Source organism: Paramormyrops kingsleyae, chromosome 19 (genome assembly GCF_048594095.1).
Source record: "Paramormyrops kingsleyae isolate MSU_618 chromosome 19, PKINGS_0.4, whole genome shotgun sequence".
Lineage (NCBI taxonomy): Eukaryota > Metazoa > Chordata > Actinopteri > Osteoglossiformes > Mormyridae > Paramormyrops > Paramormyrops kingsleyae.
Window position 1 is genome coordinate 17,309,507 of NC_132815.1, and position 16,208 is coordinate 17,325,714.

Genomic DNA, 16,208 nt, shown 5'->3' on the forward strand with positions numbered 1-16,208 from the left:
TGAGAGGGTCTGGACCTACTGCAGGCAATCAACCTCGCCCGAGAAAGTCAAGGATCTCTAGCGCCACCAAGGGGCCATACGGTGCCTTTGGGCTTGTGCTGAGAACAAATAATGACCCTCTGTTTTCTAATGGAGCAGGAATTTATAAAAAAACATGAAACTGCGTGAGAAGGCGTGACTCCCTCTGCTTAAGACTTACGCACAAAATACAAAAATACACAACAAAGGCGTGATGCAAATCAATCTTTATCGCACAATGAAAATATTCTACAAAAAAAAAGCAATGAACAGAATTTTATACACAAAGCAGTACACAAACCAGCACATACAAAATAAAATGAAAAGTTAAATTGAGAAAAAAAAAAAAGCTTTTTGAACCTCGTCTGATTCAAAATCTTGTTGCGCACAGTTAAAACATTCCCGGTTATGTGTGATAGGTGGTGGACGGGCGGCCATTTTGGTGGGAAAGCGGAGGTAGAGGAACAGCACTTCTACAGCATGCTCTGCCTTCCAGTGGTACAAACGCTACACAACATAGCCACCCCTTTGGGTCAGCAGGCATGAGGCTGTGTTCTCTGACCACAATAATGCTCAACACCTTCAATGTTAGGCATAGTTCACATGCTCGGTTATTCCTTAGAAAACCGCGAATGAAATAAAGGCATAAACTAGAGCATTAGTTACGCTACATGTGTATGTTACGGATTTACAGTACAACTTCTCACAAAACTGGTGTGGTTTCCTACCTCTTGGCTCTTCATTCTGTTGCAGATTAACAGAGAGTAGTACAGTACTGCCACAAAATGTACTCACCGAAGGACCCTTACTGCGGTATCCATCTCATAATTACCACCACGAACCAGGACTTCAAATACAGATTAATAACAAGGTGAAATATTTTTTAGGATTAGAGAAAAATAGCAGAGGGACAGTCTAATTTAAAAAGTGTTGACTAGGCCATAAAAGCAAAGTTTTATTAAGTTGAGGAAGGCAAGTTAAAGACCCCAAATTGCGAACCCAACCCTGCAAACCCAACCTAACAAACAAATCCGGGCTTACTCTAGCACCTACCCTATCCTCACTCCATTTCTCATTTTTGGGGTGGTGGAAATCAATAACTGCCCTGAAGATGGGGTGTGACACTGCGCAGCAATATCCAAAGCAAAGAAAACATGCAGCCTCTCAGACAAGCCAGCAGAACATCACAGCAAACGTAATTGGGGGTGAAAAGTATCAAAAGTATCATCACATGAGTTTATACTGGCTTTGCAAATCAACAAAACACATTAGACAACTTCCATGATTTTACTGGATCTATGTTTACATTTATTAGTTTAACAGACACTCTTATACAGAGCAAATTGCTGCATTTTATATTGCAGTGTGACATAAATATCTTGGACCGTGAGACAACCGCATGTTTTCAAAAAGTCTCTCTACATGAGGATTAGGTCCCGGTTTCCTTCCAAATTATTTTCATTTTGCAAAAGTGCGTGAGTTTGTCCATAGTGGGTGTATGTTTTCTGTTTTTTAAAGGCATCTGGCGTTTAGGAAAGTAGTTGCTTTCAAACTTGCTGACAAGTGTTTCCCCTTTAATCTGTTAAGAACAAGCAGTTCTGTAAGAAGGCATTAATAGGAGTAATTCTTTTAGAATTTTATTTCTGCATTTTTGGCATTGAGTACCACCTGACTGGGTATATAAATAACCGCTTGTGTCATTTGAATGCAAAATCAAGCAGAACCGAGGTTTGGGAATCAGTCAGGGGGAAGAATCTAGCGGCACAAACCTGCTGCTAAGCAGTTAATGAACAGAAAAAAATGATGTGACAATGAATTTAAGACATTATATCCAACAGACTTCATCTGACATCAGGGTGAAAAATAATAGCTATGAGAGACAATTCAGGAATTTGTTCTCTATTGGTATCCTTACTTAGCCAAAGTCTCTCAAAGGCTTTCTGTGTGAAATGTTGTCGAGGAATTAAGGCAACTCTTGTTTTTTTTTTTTTTTTTAATAAATTCTGTTAATTTCTAACATAACTGAAAAAATCTAGACACTGCTTCATGTCACATGCACGGCACATATTTAGGGAACCATTTCTCGGTTTCTTTTATATCAATTTTTTAAAGTCAAGTTTTAAGCCAGCAGGATAATTTTCTACTATTGTATTTGCTGGGAGTAGGTCCTTGATGGAAATGTGACATTCCTATTACACTTCTATGTTTTATTCAAATTTATTTGCTGGAAATTCGCGCTGCAGATGTGAGGCTAAGTGGTGCATTGAAACATGACAATCCTGAACTGACATCCGGTTGCCTGGTGACGGGATTCATTTCCCTTTCAATACTTTCAGCTGGTTCATGCACTCAGCAGTTATTCTCCCAACTGAAATAAACACAGACCAAATCGTCGCGCGAAATTTTATGGTGATGCAACTTTGACACCAGAGCCTAAAGAAAAATACACAAAGGGATTTAGGAGTCTTAAGAATTATCAACCATAGACTGGCCTTGTCAAATTCAGCTCTTCTTCCCAATGTCTAAGAGGAGCACTCGATGGAAGCGGCCGAGCATCAAATAAACGGTGCCTTCATGTAATCGAAAGCAAAGCATCAACTGTAAATGTAACGTACGGCTACCAATAATCGGGTCGGACTGGCAGCCGCAAAAAGCATTGAGTACATCTTGCAATGTGGAGAGGAGAAAAAAAAAAACAGTAAAACATGCTTCAGAATTAGCCACAATCTCTCAAACTCTGCATACATTTCAGGATACAGTGACCTTGGGGATGGAGGATACAAACCAAATGACGATATTACAACCGCAGCTATATAAAAGCAAGACTTCTGTACTTTCTTCAAGCCTTTGAAGTTTGGAGGTCTACGTGGGTTCTCGTAAGGCGGCTCAGACGTGTCCTCATTAAGGTTCAGCAGATACTGCCGATACAGGGTCACCCGTGTGCGCAAAGCTTTCGGCACCAGCTGTCACACTCTACAGGCTACAACAAGGCAAGAGATACGGAGGACATCGAACTCGGCTACAATACTGCTGAAATGGCATCCGGTCCTCAGAGCATCCATGTCGCGACCGTCCCAGGTCGGCCTCCTCACGAGGAGTCCTGGTCCATGCTGCAGCCCAGCGCCTCGATGTCGTTGCTGATATCCGAGATCATGCGGTCCCAATCGTCGCCTTCGGTGTTTACTGGCTGCTCGTCGACACCTTCTGCCGCTTCATTGCCGTTGGTGGTCGAGTTAGAGGTGGTGCTCAGGGTCCGCCGGTACCTCCCAAAGCTATCGGTGATGATTCCCCGCCCGTCCTTTACACCGATGGTCTCCAAGAAGTTCTCAAAGTGCTGGCTGTCCTTCTCGGGGATGAAGGGCCTGAGTCCTACATAGGGGTCACCAAAGGAGTGCAGAAGAAATGGAAAGGGATAAAGAAGAGAGCCTGGTAGATGCTACTAAAGTCCAATAAAGAATGAAAAATCCCTTTTGGTAGACCATCCTCATCTAGCCCAGTAAGAGAGAAGCAAAATAAAAAGAAATTCAGATTCTTAATTACAGAAAAGGAGCATATGCTCCCGTTATTTTTCCATAATTTGTTGTGTGAAGCTTTGCAAAACCAGTCCTAGGAGGAGGACCACAAACTCTTACCCAGGAGGAGGAACTTCCTGCTGTCACCGTAGAGCTGCCGCAGGTTGATGCAGAACTCGTGGATGGAGGAGCCGTTCCTGTACTTATGCAGCAGCGTGGCAAACTGCTGGATCTCCTGAGAGGACAACTTGGTCCGAAGCTGGACAGGCAAACAGATGGTTTGACAGGTCTGTCAAAGAGGAACTAAGAGATTTCTCGGTGCCTACATTCCCTGTCTTGGGACCTCTGCAAATTCATTATGAATAACATTCAAACTAGGAGGCTGTAAACCAAAGTCCTCACATCTGAGACCCGGGGCTCCGGCCAGACTAACGCTAACCCTGGGCCTTAGCGTACCGTGGTCATGTAGTCCTGCAGCAGCTCTGCAGCCGTGGTGCTCAGCTCACTGTCACTGGTGGCGTGTGCCTGCGGAGACGCCGGTGTGGAGGGGGATGAGGCCAAGGAGTTTCCCCCCATGTCTAGAGGGCCCTGGAAGGGGCTGTGCAGGGGCAGACGGGAGTGTTACAATAAATATCACCAAGCTCATGGGTACCAACTCTGCTTTTTCAGAAAACACCATGACCCTGATCTCGGTGCAGGAAGCCATCTTTTTTATCTTAGCGTTTTCAACATTTGAATTTGACTTGCTGATCATCTATCTTCGCGGTTAAATTTGGTTTCGTTTCCCTTCTGATTTCCAAAGAATTTCAGAGACACCAGTCCAAAAATTACCAGGGTTGTCAGAATATCTGTAAATGTAAATTAATCCATTTCTCTCTTGCTTTTGGGATGAGTATATAAGGCTCCTCACAATCACATTGGCCATCTCATTCTAAAATTAGAAGATCTGAAACCCATGGCTGATGGGATTGCGTCAATCGGTTATGCTACTGGGAAGTAAGACTGAGCCAGTGACTGACACCACATTGCAATCCTGGTCACCATGGGTGCACATGTTTAATGAGAAAGTTAGCAAGATAAAGGATTAGTGAGTGAGTAGTGAAAAATGGCAGTTGTTTAGGAAAAAAAAGGACATTGTGCTATTTACTTATGATTGTCAACTTCATTGTGACAAATCTTCTGACTGGTTAAACCTGCTTCCCATTGATTGTTTCCATTGAATGTAACTGTCCCAAGCCTGAGAATGACAACCTAAAATTGGAATTAAAGCTTCTCAAGACTTACAATTCTTCAGTGTCGTAGGGCTCCTTCACATCGACTTTGCTTGAGGAGTCATCTGTGAATTAAACACATAGAACCGTATGAGCTAAGACTCAACTTGAATGGCTGAATGAACTTGGAAAAAAAACATATGACATTTGAAATTTTTCTGATAAATATCGTGGTGTTTAAAAAACAAAAAATTTACCCAAAATAATAAAATCTATTTAGCTATAGCTTATTATCTACCAAAAGATTTTGTCAAATAAGCTGGTGTTGCCACAGTTGTGCCAACAGGCAGAAAGTGGTACTGACTACTCTTTTGTTTTTGCTCAATATCATCTCTAAGGAATCCAAAACACGCCCATATGGCGGAAGATGAATGTGACCAGTTTTTCTTCTCTTTTCTCCTCCTCGCCCATTTTTGTTAAATTTCTCTCAAATGCGCCGAACATATCGTCCAATAGCAAGGACGAAAATTATTCTGATTGTCTCGAATTGTGAATGCAGAGCAGCAGCGGTAAACTTTACACGTGATTTTTTTTAAGATACTAGAGAAAATCTTGAAGAGGAACAATCATTAACATTGCGAAGCTTGTTACGTTATCACAGGATAAAATGTCAGGCCTCTTCTCTATTTTTAAAAAGCAGATTAAAACATACTTTTTTTATCCTGGCTTTTAGATCGTTTTTGCTGTGTTAAAGTCATGTTTGTTTGTTTATTTATTTCCATATCTTAATATGATTTCCTAATGTTTGATTGATTTATTTTATTATTAACTTGATTCTATTTTATATTATTTTTATTCTTTTTGCTTTTATTATTTTTTTGTTTGCGCTCTCTAAAAAGCACTTTGAGCTGCATTCAGATGTACAAAAAGGTGCTACATAAAAAAGCTATTATCATTTGAATAAAAATATTTTAGTGAGGCCTGCAGATGGTCCTCCTATGATGTGACAATTCATGTGTATGACATCAGAATTGGAATACCTTTACCATTCTGCAGAAAACTGTTCAACATGCATTGTTGATATTAACATATATATTCATTAGCACATATTCTGTAAATGGTCCCATATATATTATCATAAAGAATGTATATCAACAAGGAAATGTACTTACCGCTGTACAATGACAGATGTCTGGTGGGTGTCGAGGCCCCATCGAATATCGCTCTGTCTAAGAAGTCGATGGTAGATTCTGTGTAAACTATCTGGAAGACCTGGCTAAGAAGCAAACACAGCTCCTCAGCGGCAGCCTGTGGGAAACATGAGCACGATCAGAAATCAGGCACTATCGTGGCCGCCTCAGGATCACTGCGCTACTGGGCTTGGGGTCCTGATGGCCATACTTTGTTCTCCACAGCGAGCACCAGCAGGCTGCACACGTCCAACAACATGGGGCCACTCTCGGGCAGCGAGCTCAGGGTCTGGGTCTTGGACGCGTCTGGGCAGGTGCTTGGGCAAGGGGAGCCTCCAGGTTCCTGGGCTGGAGGGCACAGGGCAGAGGTCTCAAGCTGGGCTGGGTCTGAGGGCAGGACACGCAGCCTGCATGCTTTGTGCATGTATGTTAGCATGCATGAAAAGATGTGCTGAACACTATTTGAAAATATCACATTTGGGTACCAATGGAAGAGAAAAAAAAACTACAGTGGGTGGGATTACCCAGCGTTGTCAATCACTGGCTCACCAATAAGGAAATAATTATAATTTGTGTAAAACAAATAAGGACCGAGCTAAAGGCCCCCAAGTACTCTTCCATGTTGCCAAATTCCAAAGATAAGTAGGTTTAATTTTGTCTTCCCATACCTGTCTTAAGTATTATGAGGTGCAGGGAGTCGTCACGGATGTAGGACACGGCGGCGATATCGTGGATAGGCACCCGCACGATGATGTCCTCGCCATCACGCCACACCAGCTTCACGTTGTAGGCTGAGAGGCTGACCAGCGCATCCTGCTCAGCTGTCAGCTGTCCTGGGAGCTGGTGGGTCTTCTGTGGACAGCGGAGGGAAACAGTCTGTCAGCCGGCTCCTTGCACATCGCCAGGGGAGTGTTCAAGCAGATTTATTAAACAAAGTCTGGCTGTAGTTTCCAAAGCAAATGAAGTAATTCAAAGTGTCCAAAATCTTTCAGCTGTTCCCTGAAAGGGGGCTGGGTGGCCCAAGTTTGAAGCAAACAGCTGGATCTTGAATCTTGAACATCTTAGCTGGCACACTGTTTTACACTATGCCATTACATTACAGTAGCAATTCCGTACCTCATGCTGGTAAAATTTTGAAGGAGAAACCCTTACCCTGGCATTATCAATCAAATGCAAAACTTCTGTCCGACTGGAAGGATTTAGGTACCCCGGAACTGATGTTAGCTGCCCTAAATACTTTAAAAACACAACAAACACAATAAAATTGATTTCTTTATAATGCACACTGTGAAATTACTTGGGCATGAATTTCAAAAGTACTGAGACAGCATCTTTGGATACATATCTAGTGAACATTGACAGCTTTCTGACCTTGACTTCCTTCTCAATGTAGTCATTGAGCAGGACCTCAGGGTCGACGCGGTGATCGGGCTGGGACACGGAGACTGTATGTAGGGCCCGACGCTCCGTCGCCTTCTCCTGGGACTTCTTGTCCCTCCCCTTCTCTCCCTTCAGGAAGACGCGCTTGAATGGAGACGCAATACCAGGCTGTGAGAGACGAAAGATGACACGCAGGGGCTCATGAACGACTCCCGGAAGGCCCTCACTTAATCGCCATGCACAAGCGAAACCTACGGGAATTCCTTTGGCCAGTGCTTCCCAACCCGGCCCTCAGAGACTCACAGATGGTCCATGATTTTGCTCCCTCCCAGCAAAACCATGAACTGTCTGCGGGTCTCCGAGGACCGGAATGGGAAACACTGCCTTTGGCTATTGAAGTAGCATGATGCCACATATCACATATTGCATCTGCTTCCTTTTTAAGTGGTTATTTGCCCAGAAAAGTAGATGATTCATAACAGGAAACTACAAGCAGACCTGAAGAGGAAAGGTGGGAGCTGGGTGTGACCAAGACTGCAAGAGCAACAGAGGTAAAAATACTTGCCGTTGCGAATTGTTTCACGGGGCACCTCAAAAAAATAAAAGAAAAACCCAAACGCAAGCATAAAACAGACTAATTTACAGCCTGATAACAGATCTTGCCTTGTATTCAGTCAATCAGGAGTCCAAATCAAAGAGATTAAAGCTCTTTAAAGTATGGGTTCCAGCCCACAGCCATTTTTTCGCTGAGGGGTTTGGAGGAGGGGTTAGTTAATTTCTAAAAAGAAACTATACATTTTCAAACCATCTGAAAAAAATGGAAATGGTTAAACTCATGAAATCAATGACTAATCAATCCACTGGTAGCTCCCCACTGAGTGAAAAGTTCTCCCAGGTCATGAAATATTTGTATGACGTAAACCATTCCACGGACATTAAAGGGTTGAGAACTCCTACTTTAAAGGATTAAAGTGTTAGGCCTGCTTGGCGGAGTGTCTCTTTGCCTGAACGCAATGTGCTGATCTCCACCAACAAGTTTGTACGACAAATGTTACTGTATGCTCAACCACTCTTTCCGCCCTTATTTCACTTTTAATAAAATAAAATACAGCAAAGTTCATTTCTGATCTTTAGGGGTGAGCGCTGTGTAGATCTGATGGCCTCTTAGAACCAAACTCGCACTTCCCTTTCTCTTTCAACTGAATCTGTCAGCTATTTGAATCATATTTTTGCTTTCCTTCAGCTCAAAAGCGCCTCGGACCACGTGCGCGGTATAAAAATGAGCTTTGCATAAACTTTCAGACAGAAGAATGCAAGACGCAAAAAGCCAAAGAAACACAAAGGCCGGCCAGCCCCCCGGCCAAGCCGCCCGCAGCAGCGCCGCCCTACCTCGCTCTCCATGAAACTTCAAGCCCGTCTTGAAATATTCAGGAGGTGATGCCTATCCCATGCCACTGCCTAGCCAACTGAGCACGAGCGCAGCTTTCGCCTACCTCCACATGCCTGAGCAATAAGAAACGTCTCTATGCTCAGGAGAGGAGCAGAGCAGTGGCGGAGCAGATGAACAGGAAGCAGAACCACCACCACTTCCTGTCAATACACTTGCTGCTCACACCAACACAACTTTTCACTTTCTTGATCTTACAAACACCATTACTGGAAGTGACTGTGGCGGCTCAAATGAATGTTTCTCGTTATTCATGTTTGTTTTTACAATTTTTAGACATTTAAGCACTGTGGCCAAAATCCCATATGGGAATTGAACAAAAAAATCAGAAATCTTAATGGCACAAGGGCTGAATGCTAGCTCCAAAAAGAAAACACCAAATATGTATCTGTACCATCTTGTTGCTTTAACATGACCTTGTGTGATCATATGAAACCATCAACCTTGGAACAGCATCCAAATTCAAGGTGCATTCATATTTTATGTATATAGCCCTATGACACATGGGTGAATGTATAATATTCAGGTTCTATCTTTCACAATTGCTAGTAAATAAAATAATGGAACACAAGGCTTCAAAATACATGGTGGACAGAATTACAGCTTACTGTCAATCACTGGCTCATCTAACTTCCAGTTGGTTACATTAATCATTAATCAGTCACTAATGATCTGTAAGCTTTTAAAGTTGTATTTTTACATGTTATCACTTGGTATTATTGGACTGACAAAAAAAAAGAAAAGATACATGTGGACTGTCAAGTGTAAGAATCCGTCGAGATGTTAAGTTAGCTGGGTCCCCTGTGTGAAGTGAGTTAGAGAGACTTCCCTTTCTAAAAATTAAACAAACTAAAAATGATCAATGTGGTTACCTAATTCACTTGGTCATTAAAACCAAAACTGGACCAAATTTAAGCAGAAGAACAATTAACACTGGCTTAAGTAAATGAGCAGCTGAAATGTGGGCCTTTGTGACAGTGGAGGAATACAGTATGTCTGACATCTTATCTGCCTCTATTTAAGGATTCCCAAGAACAGAAAAGCAGTGACTAGCCAAATATGATCAAGCAGTCAATTGTGTTTTTAAAGCCTGTTTGTGAACAAATGTACTGTTTAGTGCTGCCATCTACTGTAATCAAACTCAACTTAAAAAACAACAGCAACAGCCTATAACCAGGATAATTCTGCAGGTAGCTTGTTTTGTTTTTTCATATTTTGGAGAGATATCAGCATTTTGGTTAAATATTTATTCTAGCGGATGAGCCATGACAAGATCAAACCCTACTTACCATTACATTGCGGAAAAAGCACCCCACACATAAAGTATTAGGAGCACATGCAATGAGGAAAAACCAAACAAAAACAAAAAAATATCCAAAAACCATTCTAGACTATAGAGAGCTCAGCAAAATGGATTGGGAGAGTGAAACCAGAGCAAACATTCTGCTAAAGCTGGAAAGCAGCCCGTGGGCCATCTTCACAGATAACCGTGAAGGGACTTGCAGGTCACTCAGGTTGGGCCAAGGAAGGGCTCAGCCTGAAAAGGCAGACCAGTATTTCCACTGAAGTGCTTCTCCGCACTGCTGGTCTGGGCTGATAGGAGGGAGTCACATCCTGTCTAACGTTTACATGCCCTGCCCTGCATTCTCTCGTGTGAATACACTGGGAAAATACAGAAATGGAAGAGTGTGTGTGTGTGTGTGTGTGTATGTGTGTCTGGTTAAGAAATATGACATTGGAATAGAAATAATCATGGTCTTTTTTTAACAAAACTTTCCTTTACTTGTGGTTTCTTACACTAGTTTGCTGCTTTGTTATATAATAATATATACATAAAATAGCAAATGAGTGTAACAAACCACAAGTAAAGGAATGTGATTAAAAAAATCATAATCATTTCCATTACACACACGTCAAATACTATATGTTTATAATAGGCTAACTTGCAGAATAAAACACAATCTGAAAATTATGTTTACCTAGAAATCATTTCCTACTTGGGGATGCAATAGAATGCACTAAATAACTATAGATATTAAAATGTTAAATATTCATAAAATACATTTTTTTTCCCTTAGTGACAACAGTGATTCTAACTATTTTGAGACATGACATTGTGTAACTAAACATGACAAGTATTCTGTCTCCAAAATACCACCAAAGCAGTTAAAGTAATTAATGAGATTAACAGACTCAACTAATAAAACTCATAATATCAAACAGACAGTTGTTTAGGGGAAAAGGGACATTGTGTCATTTACTTATGATTGTCAACTTCATCATGACAAATCTTCTGACTGGTTCCAAAAGTATACACTGTTAATCCTACAGTTTCACAACGATATGGTTACATGTTCATGAAAATTACATGAAAATTACAACATATGTTTTGTAGGGAGGAACTAATACATTTATCAGGCTGGTTAACAGCATCGTAAGTTGATAGTGTTAATCAGACATGGTGCTAAATCCAAACACACATGTGCCCCACAGCAAATAAATAAACTGGGGGCCGTGTGCCCCAGTTTACCCCAAAATAATTAATGTTTTATTACGTCTATTCCCTTTTGTCTTGCACTGTTTTGTCTCTTATTGCACTGCTTTTTGTTCTGCATTGCATAGGTGTTTGACCCTCCATGCACCTGTTCCCTCCAATGTATTTGTGGCATAAGAATGTAACACTTAAACCATTTCGTCAGTCACTGCCGTCTCGTAGCGACCGAATGACGCCACGTAACCACCGCATGACGTCACACGTCGGGATTTCCGGTTATGATGACGCCGCCTGCAAAGCAGACAGCAGTGGTGGCTGGCATAACAACATATCGAGCTGTTAGTTTTCTCACATAGGAGCACTCATGAACAGGACCGGGCGGTACATCCCGGTACGGTGCCCGGGGAGCGTGACGGGGCTGACGGCCGCCCCCGACTGCCGCTCCGGGAAAGTTACCTTTTTTGCCTTTTTGCCGTCATCCTCCATCTCTATCTGCAGATTCTCCTCGCCGTCATTTTAGCGTGTGAGGTGCCCAAAGTCCGACCGGCATGGTCGCCGCGGCGAAAGCGTCCGTAAGCACTTTCCATGCAAAAGTAACCGGGCGACGAGGTCCCGGGCTCGCTAACTTTGCTGGGTGACACAAAACTTACGGTTCACCGATGCCGCCACTCGCACGTCCGACGGAGCGCAGCTTCCCCCTCTATCCTAAAAACGAGGGACTTTCTTAATAGTAAAACACACAGGATGTAGTATATTAAAAATAGGAGGTTTGATAACTGGAATGAAACATCACCAACTTTTCAACCCTGCCGCCATTTTGGGCGTAGAGCGGTTTTTCCCAGAATGCAGCGCGGCGCGGCGTTTGGAGGGGGGGACAGTCAGCTGGCGGGGGAAGGAAGGTCTTACCCAAGCCGCAATTCTCCTCCGTGCATGCCACATCATTTTAAAAAGCACCCAGATGTGGCCGTTCGCAGTGCCTATAGATGTTTTTTTATCTTAAGGAGATGCGCCCCTCTTCTTACTGATCTGCGAGCCGAGCGTCTTGTCCTCCGGCGAGGCTGCGTCATCTGCGGTGCCACCAGATGGCAATTAAATAAAAGCGAAGGAGATCTGATGTGTGAGAGTGAGGGAGCTTTTCTGCGCTTGCATTGCATTATGAGGTGGAGCAGCAATACAGCAGCAGTGGGGTAGTGTTTATATTTTTGCAGCGAATTATTTCTGGTAGGCTATAGACACACTGACATCATACACAGCCTAGGTATTCGACGCATACCTGGGCAAATTACACGCACAAGAAATATTGGCGACAACATTAAATTCTTACACGCCTTCACATTTTAAACACTGCAGTGGGACCTCCTTTGTTACTTTCTTTGCCAATCGGATTCTTCGGTTATTATATCAATGCGATAGTTTACATCTTTGTGATGTTTTCACATAGCCTAATTTATTTTAAAAATGACTAATATGGTGAATGAATGAGAAAGGACAACGTCTTTGGCAGTGTGTTTAGAGGTAGTATTTAATATGATATTAATATAAATTATTTTGTATTATGTGAATGAATCGAAACTGTTTACTGAGCGTTATTTGTAAAAAAAAATACACAAGACAAAGATGTTAATAAAAATGAATAGTTTATATTCTTCAGTTCAGTCACAACATTATAATGTATTAAAATGGAAAGATACAAAATCGAAATAAATGTTTCTGATTCATGTGTAATTGTACTTTTTTATCCAGATGGTCTGAGTTCATACAGGTTAAATAAATTGTTTACATTACCTAAAACCTCTGATGTTGTAATCATAGTTCAAGCAGTACTCAAAGGGAACCAAAGTACAAAATTATACAATAATTGTATCTTTGTAAATCATTCGGCCATGAAATCACATTACATGAATTGGCAGGCGGTGATATGTTTTTTTTTAGTATTGCAGAAGCAAATTTAAAAACAAAAAATAACAGCATCATATTCCAACCAGTCAACCTGTGTATGTTCTTGTGCATTAGATACATTCATTATTGTCCCAAGGGAAGACAGCCTCAGATGGTCAAAATTATTATAATTGTCCAAAATAGCAAAACGTGGTAAAGCATTGAATAATATGCACATAAAAGGAAAAGTTATATGTGGCAAAGTGAAAATTCAGTAAAATGGCACATTTCTTGAAAGCCGCAGAACTAATAAACGTCTTCATTCAAATAATAAAATGACACTTGTATAATATTGACAAACTTACAAGACAAACTTGTAAGCCGTGTTTTAATTTAGTTTTAATCTTTCTCGTTTTCACAAGGGAAACAATTTGAATTAGGCTAACTGTAAATGTAAAAATTGTATGAAAATGAAAGCAAATTTTTATATTACTATTATTGGTCCAGTTTCACTTTTTGATTTTCAAATTTGGTTTAGGTGTAACCTGTGATTTGAAACAGCTTATTACATTTTTCCGACCGAGGGGAGGGGTCCCCCTCAACATATTTTAGGTGAACGCCGATTATCATCAATAAAAATTGAGGACAATTTCAATCGTTCGGGCCAAAGGGGCACCCCACCCCTACCCCCTGCACGTGTCTGATAATTTATATTGCATACATGTAAAATACATGTAATACAGCACACTTAGCATTGTGAAGTAAAAATAAAGGAAAATGTTTCATTTCTGAGCCTAATTGTAATGCAGAGCGAAACCTTGGATGACGTTGCGGTGAAAAGCTGAGGCGCGCGCGTTCTGCTCGCGGACTTTCCGAACACGCGCGGAGACAGAAGGAAATAATGAAAGCAAATGTTTAAATCCCTTTAACCGCGTAGCTCAGTTCTCAATAACAAATCTCAATGCACCAAGTACATCTTAACCATGCAGGAGTTCACAAACATCTTACGAGATTTTTTTTTTTTGGTAATTTTATAGGTTTTTTAAATGTGTTTCCAAAACACTAACAGTATGCATTTCGTTAATTACATCAGAAGACTAAGTCGCCATTTGACTGTTAGATATTGGATATATCATATATATTTTTGATTTTATACAGAATCTGGACAACACAGCATTACACAGTCCTAGAAAACATTATTATTCTTTGTTTGCTTTGATTATAATTATTAATTTAATTAAAATCAACCAGCAACAGAATGCACAGGTCAATGCAAATGAAAGATAATAAAACTAAGGAAAATACCATGATTTGTAAACACCCCCTCAAAAAAAGATTGAAAATGGTTTCCAGTCACAGTATATATTAAAAATGGCCAAAATGTAGCTTTACAATGAATTACTATCTTCACATATATATGTATATACTTCTCTTTTTCCCTTTAATCGAAGAACATCAAGACAGCAAACACGATAGGGTATAAATGTAGTATAAAAACACAAAATAAAATCTGGTATTATATTGTATAATTTCTTTGTTTAGCACTTAAATAAATACATCTTAGGGGCTAATGCATCGTTTTTAACCCAGTTTGTATATGCATTGCTCGACCACTCAGAACAGGGAAAAAAAGTAAATTCAAGATGTAAGAAACTCGGTCATCTTTAATTGTTATGTTTCACAATGTGCTGAACATTATGAAGTTTTAAAGCAAATAAAAAATTAAAAAATGGTAGATGGGAGTTGTTGATGATAGTACACCATACTAAGTACACTACATTGTATTCTAAAAAGAAAAGGTATGTTCCACCAACTTAAAAAATAACACAGTTTTGGTGAGCTTTGCAAAGTCCAGATAAAGCAGGAGTAGAGTGCTTCGATCAGTGTATCACAACCTGGTGCTTGGGTACCCCCAGACAGTCCACATTTTTGCTCCCTCCCAGCTCCCAGAGCAAAAATGTGGACTGTCTGGCAGGGACCTATGAGGGAGCAAAATCATGGACCATCCTGTGGGTCCCCGAAGACCAGTTTGAGAAACTACTGACTTAGATGCATTTAAAACATATTCAATTCACAGCAAGGCCCAAAAAAATGATTAGAAATAATTAGTAATCTGGTGGTCCTCATTACCAAATTGGATGAGCTTGGCCTTAAATTAATTAAAAAAAAGCTTAAATAATTATGGTATAAAATCAGCATGAAGACAGGTTATGACAGACATATAAAGTTCACACACACAGTGTATAAAACTGTTGTAATATTCATGGCAACTCACGTTAATTAAAATGCGAAAGAATAAAAATAACTCAGCAAAATTGCTTCAAATAAAACTAACATTTAGAGACATTTAGAGACAAACGGTCTCACGTACTATTATAATTTTTTTTTGCAATAAAAAATTATGCACTTTTATCTATTCACATGTTCACAAATGAAAGAAAGTCACTAATGAAAATATTAGCTCTTAGTCACAGCTATCCCCGCTGATGTTCTTAGAAATAAGAAGGTTATGGATCTCAAAGAACAACCCAAAAACACAAGACCATGTCCTTGTTGGGGGGGTGTTACTGCTATTATTACTGCTACAATAATACAATAATTCCGGAATCTTTGTGTGTGGTATAACCTTAAGCTCAACTGAAGCCAATGCCTTCAAAAACAATCACAGCTGCAAAGATTTTGTGACATACTCTGAACAGCCTTTAAATAGCCCTTTAGGTCCTTAAGACGCAACATCTACAAATACATTTTTAAAACACGCCGAATGATATATTTGTGTAATATGTAGGCTTCGCATTAAAGCCTCCACAGCCTCTAACCATAATGTCGTCTATTAGACTACAGTATAACCCAGTCTTCATACACCACAAATGGTTCATTGTGGAAGAAGGATGGAGTTTTCACATTACTCTTACTTCCTGAAAAAGAGATTCAGGAATGTTGCTTATATCTAAAAATGCAGTGTGCTCCAGGTGAAATCAAAAGGGCCTATTCTTGGATACTATGGTCCTCCCTGACATGAAAATCCTTCCTTCTACAGACCAGTTCAAAACATATTAAATAAAGTACAAATATAGA

At 40.6% G+C, this 16,208-nt stretch overlaps 1 protein-coding gene across 5 annotated transcripts; it reads right to left on the bottom strand.

Moving 5' to 3' along the window:
* Positions 1–230: 230 nt before the first annotated feature.
* On the bottom strand, positions 231–12,097 carry ccm2 (CCM2 scaffold protein). Of its 5 annotated transcripts, none has more exons than XM_023800253.2 (11): positions 11,709–12,097; positions 8,701–11,543; positions 7,303–7,455; positions 7,084–7,167; positions 6,600–6,783; positions 6,143–6,279; positions 5,914–6,049; positions 4,815–4,866; positions 3,987–4,128; positions 3,651–3,819; positions 231–3,387 (listed from the first exon to the last, which is right to left on the bottom strand). In XM_023800253.2, exons 2-11 carry the CDS (start codon positions 8,710–8,712, stop codon positions 3,107–3,109), a joined length of 1,350 nt encoding a protein of 449 aa, XP_023656021.1. In that variant the 5' UTR covers positions 8,713–11,543; positions 11,709–12,097; the 3' UTR covers positions 231–3,106. The 5 variants fall into 5 exon arrangements, with proteins under 5 accessions (XP_023656021.1, XP_023655991.1, XP_023656002.1 ...); XM_023800223.2 differs by having other exon boundaries at positions 7,303–7,479; XM_023800234.2 differs by lacking the exon at positions 8,701–11,543.
* Between the last annotated feature and the right edge of the window lie 4,111 nt (positions 12,098–16,208).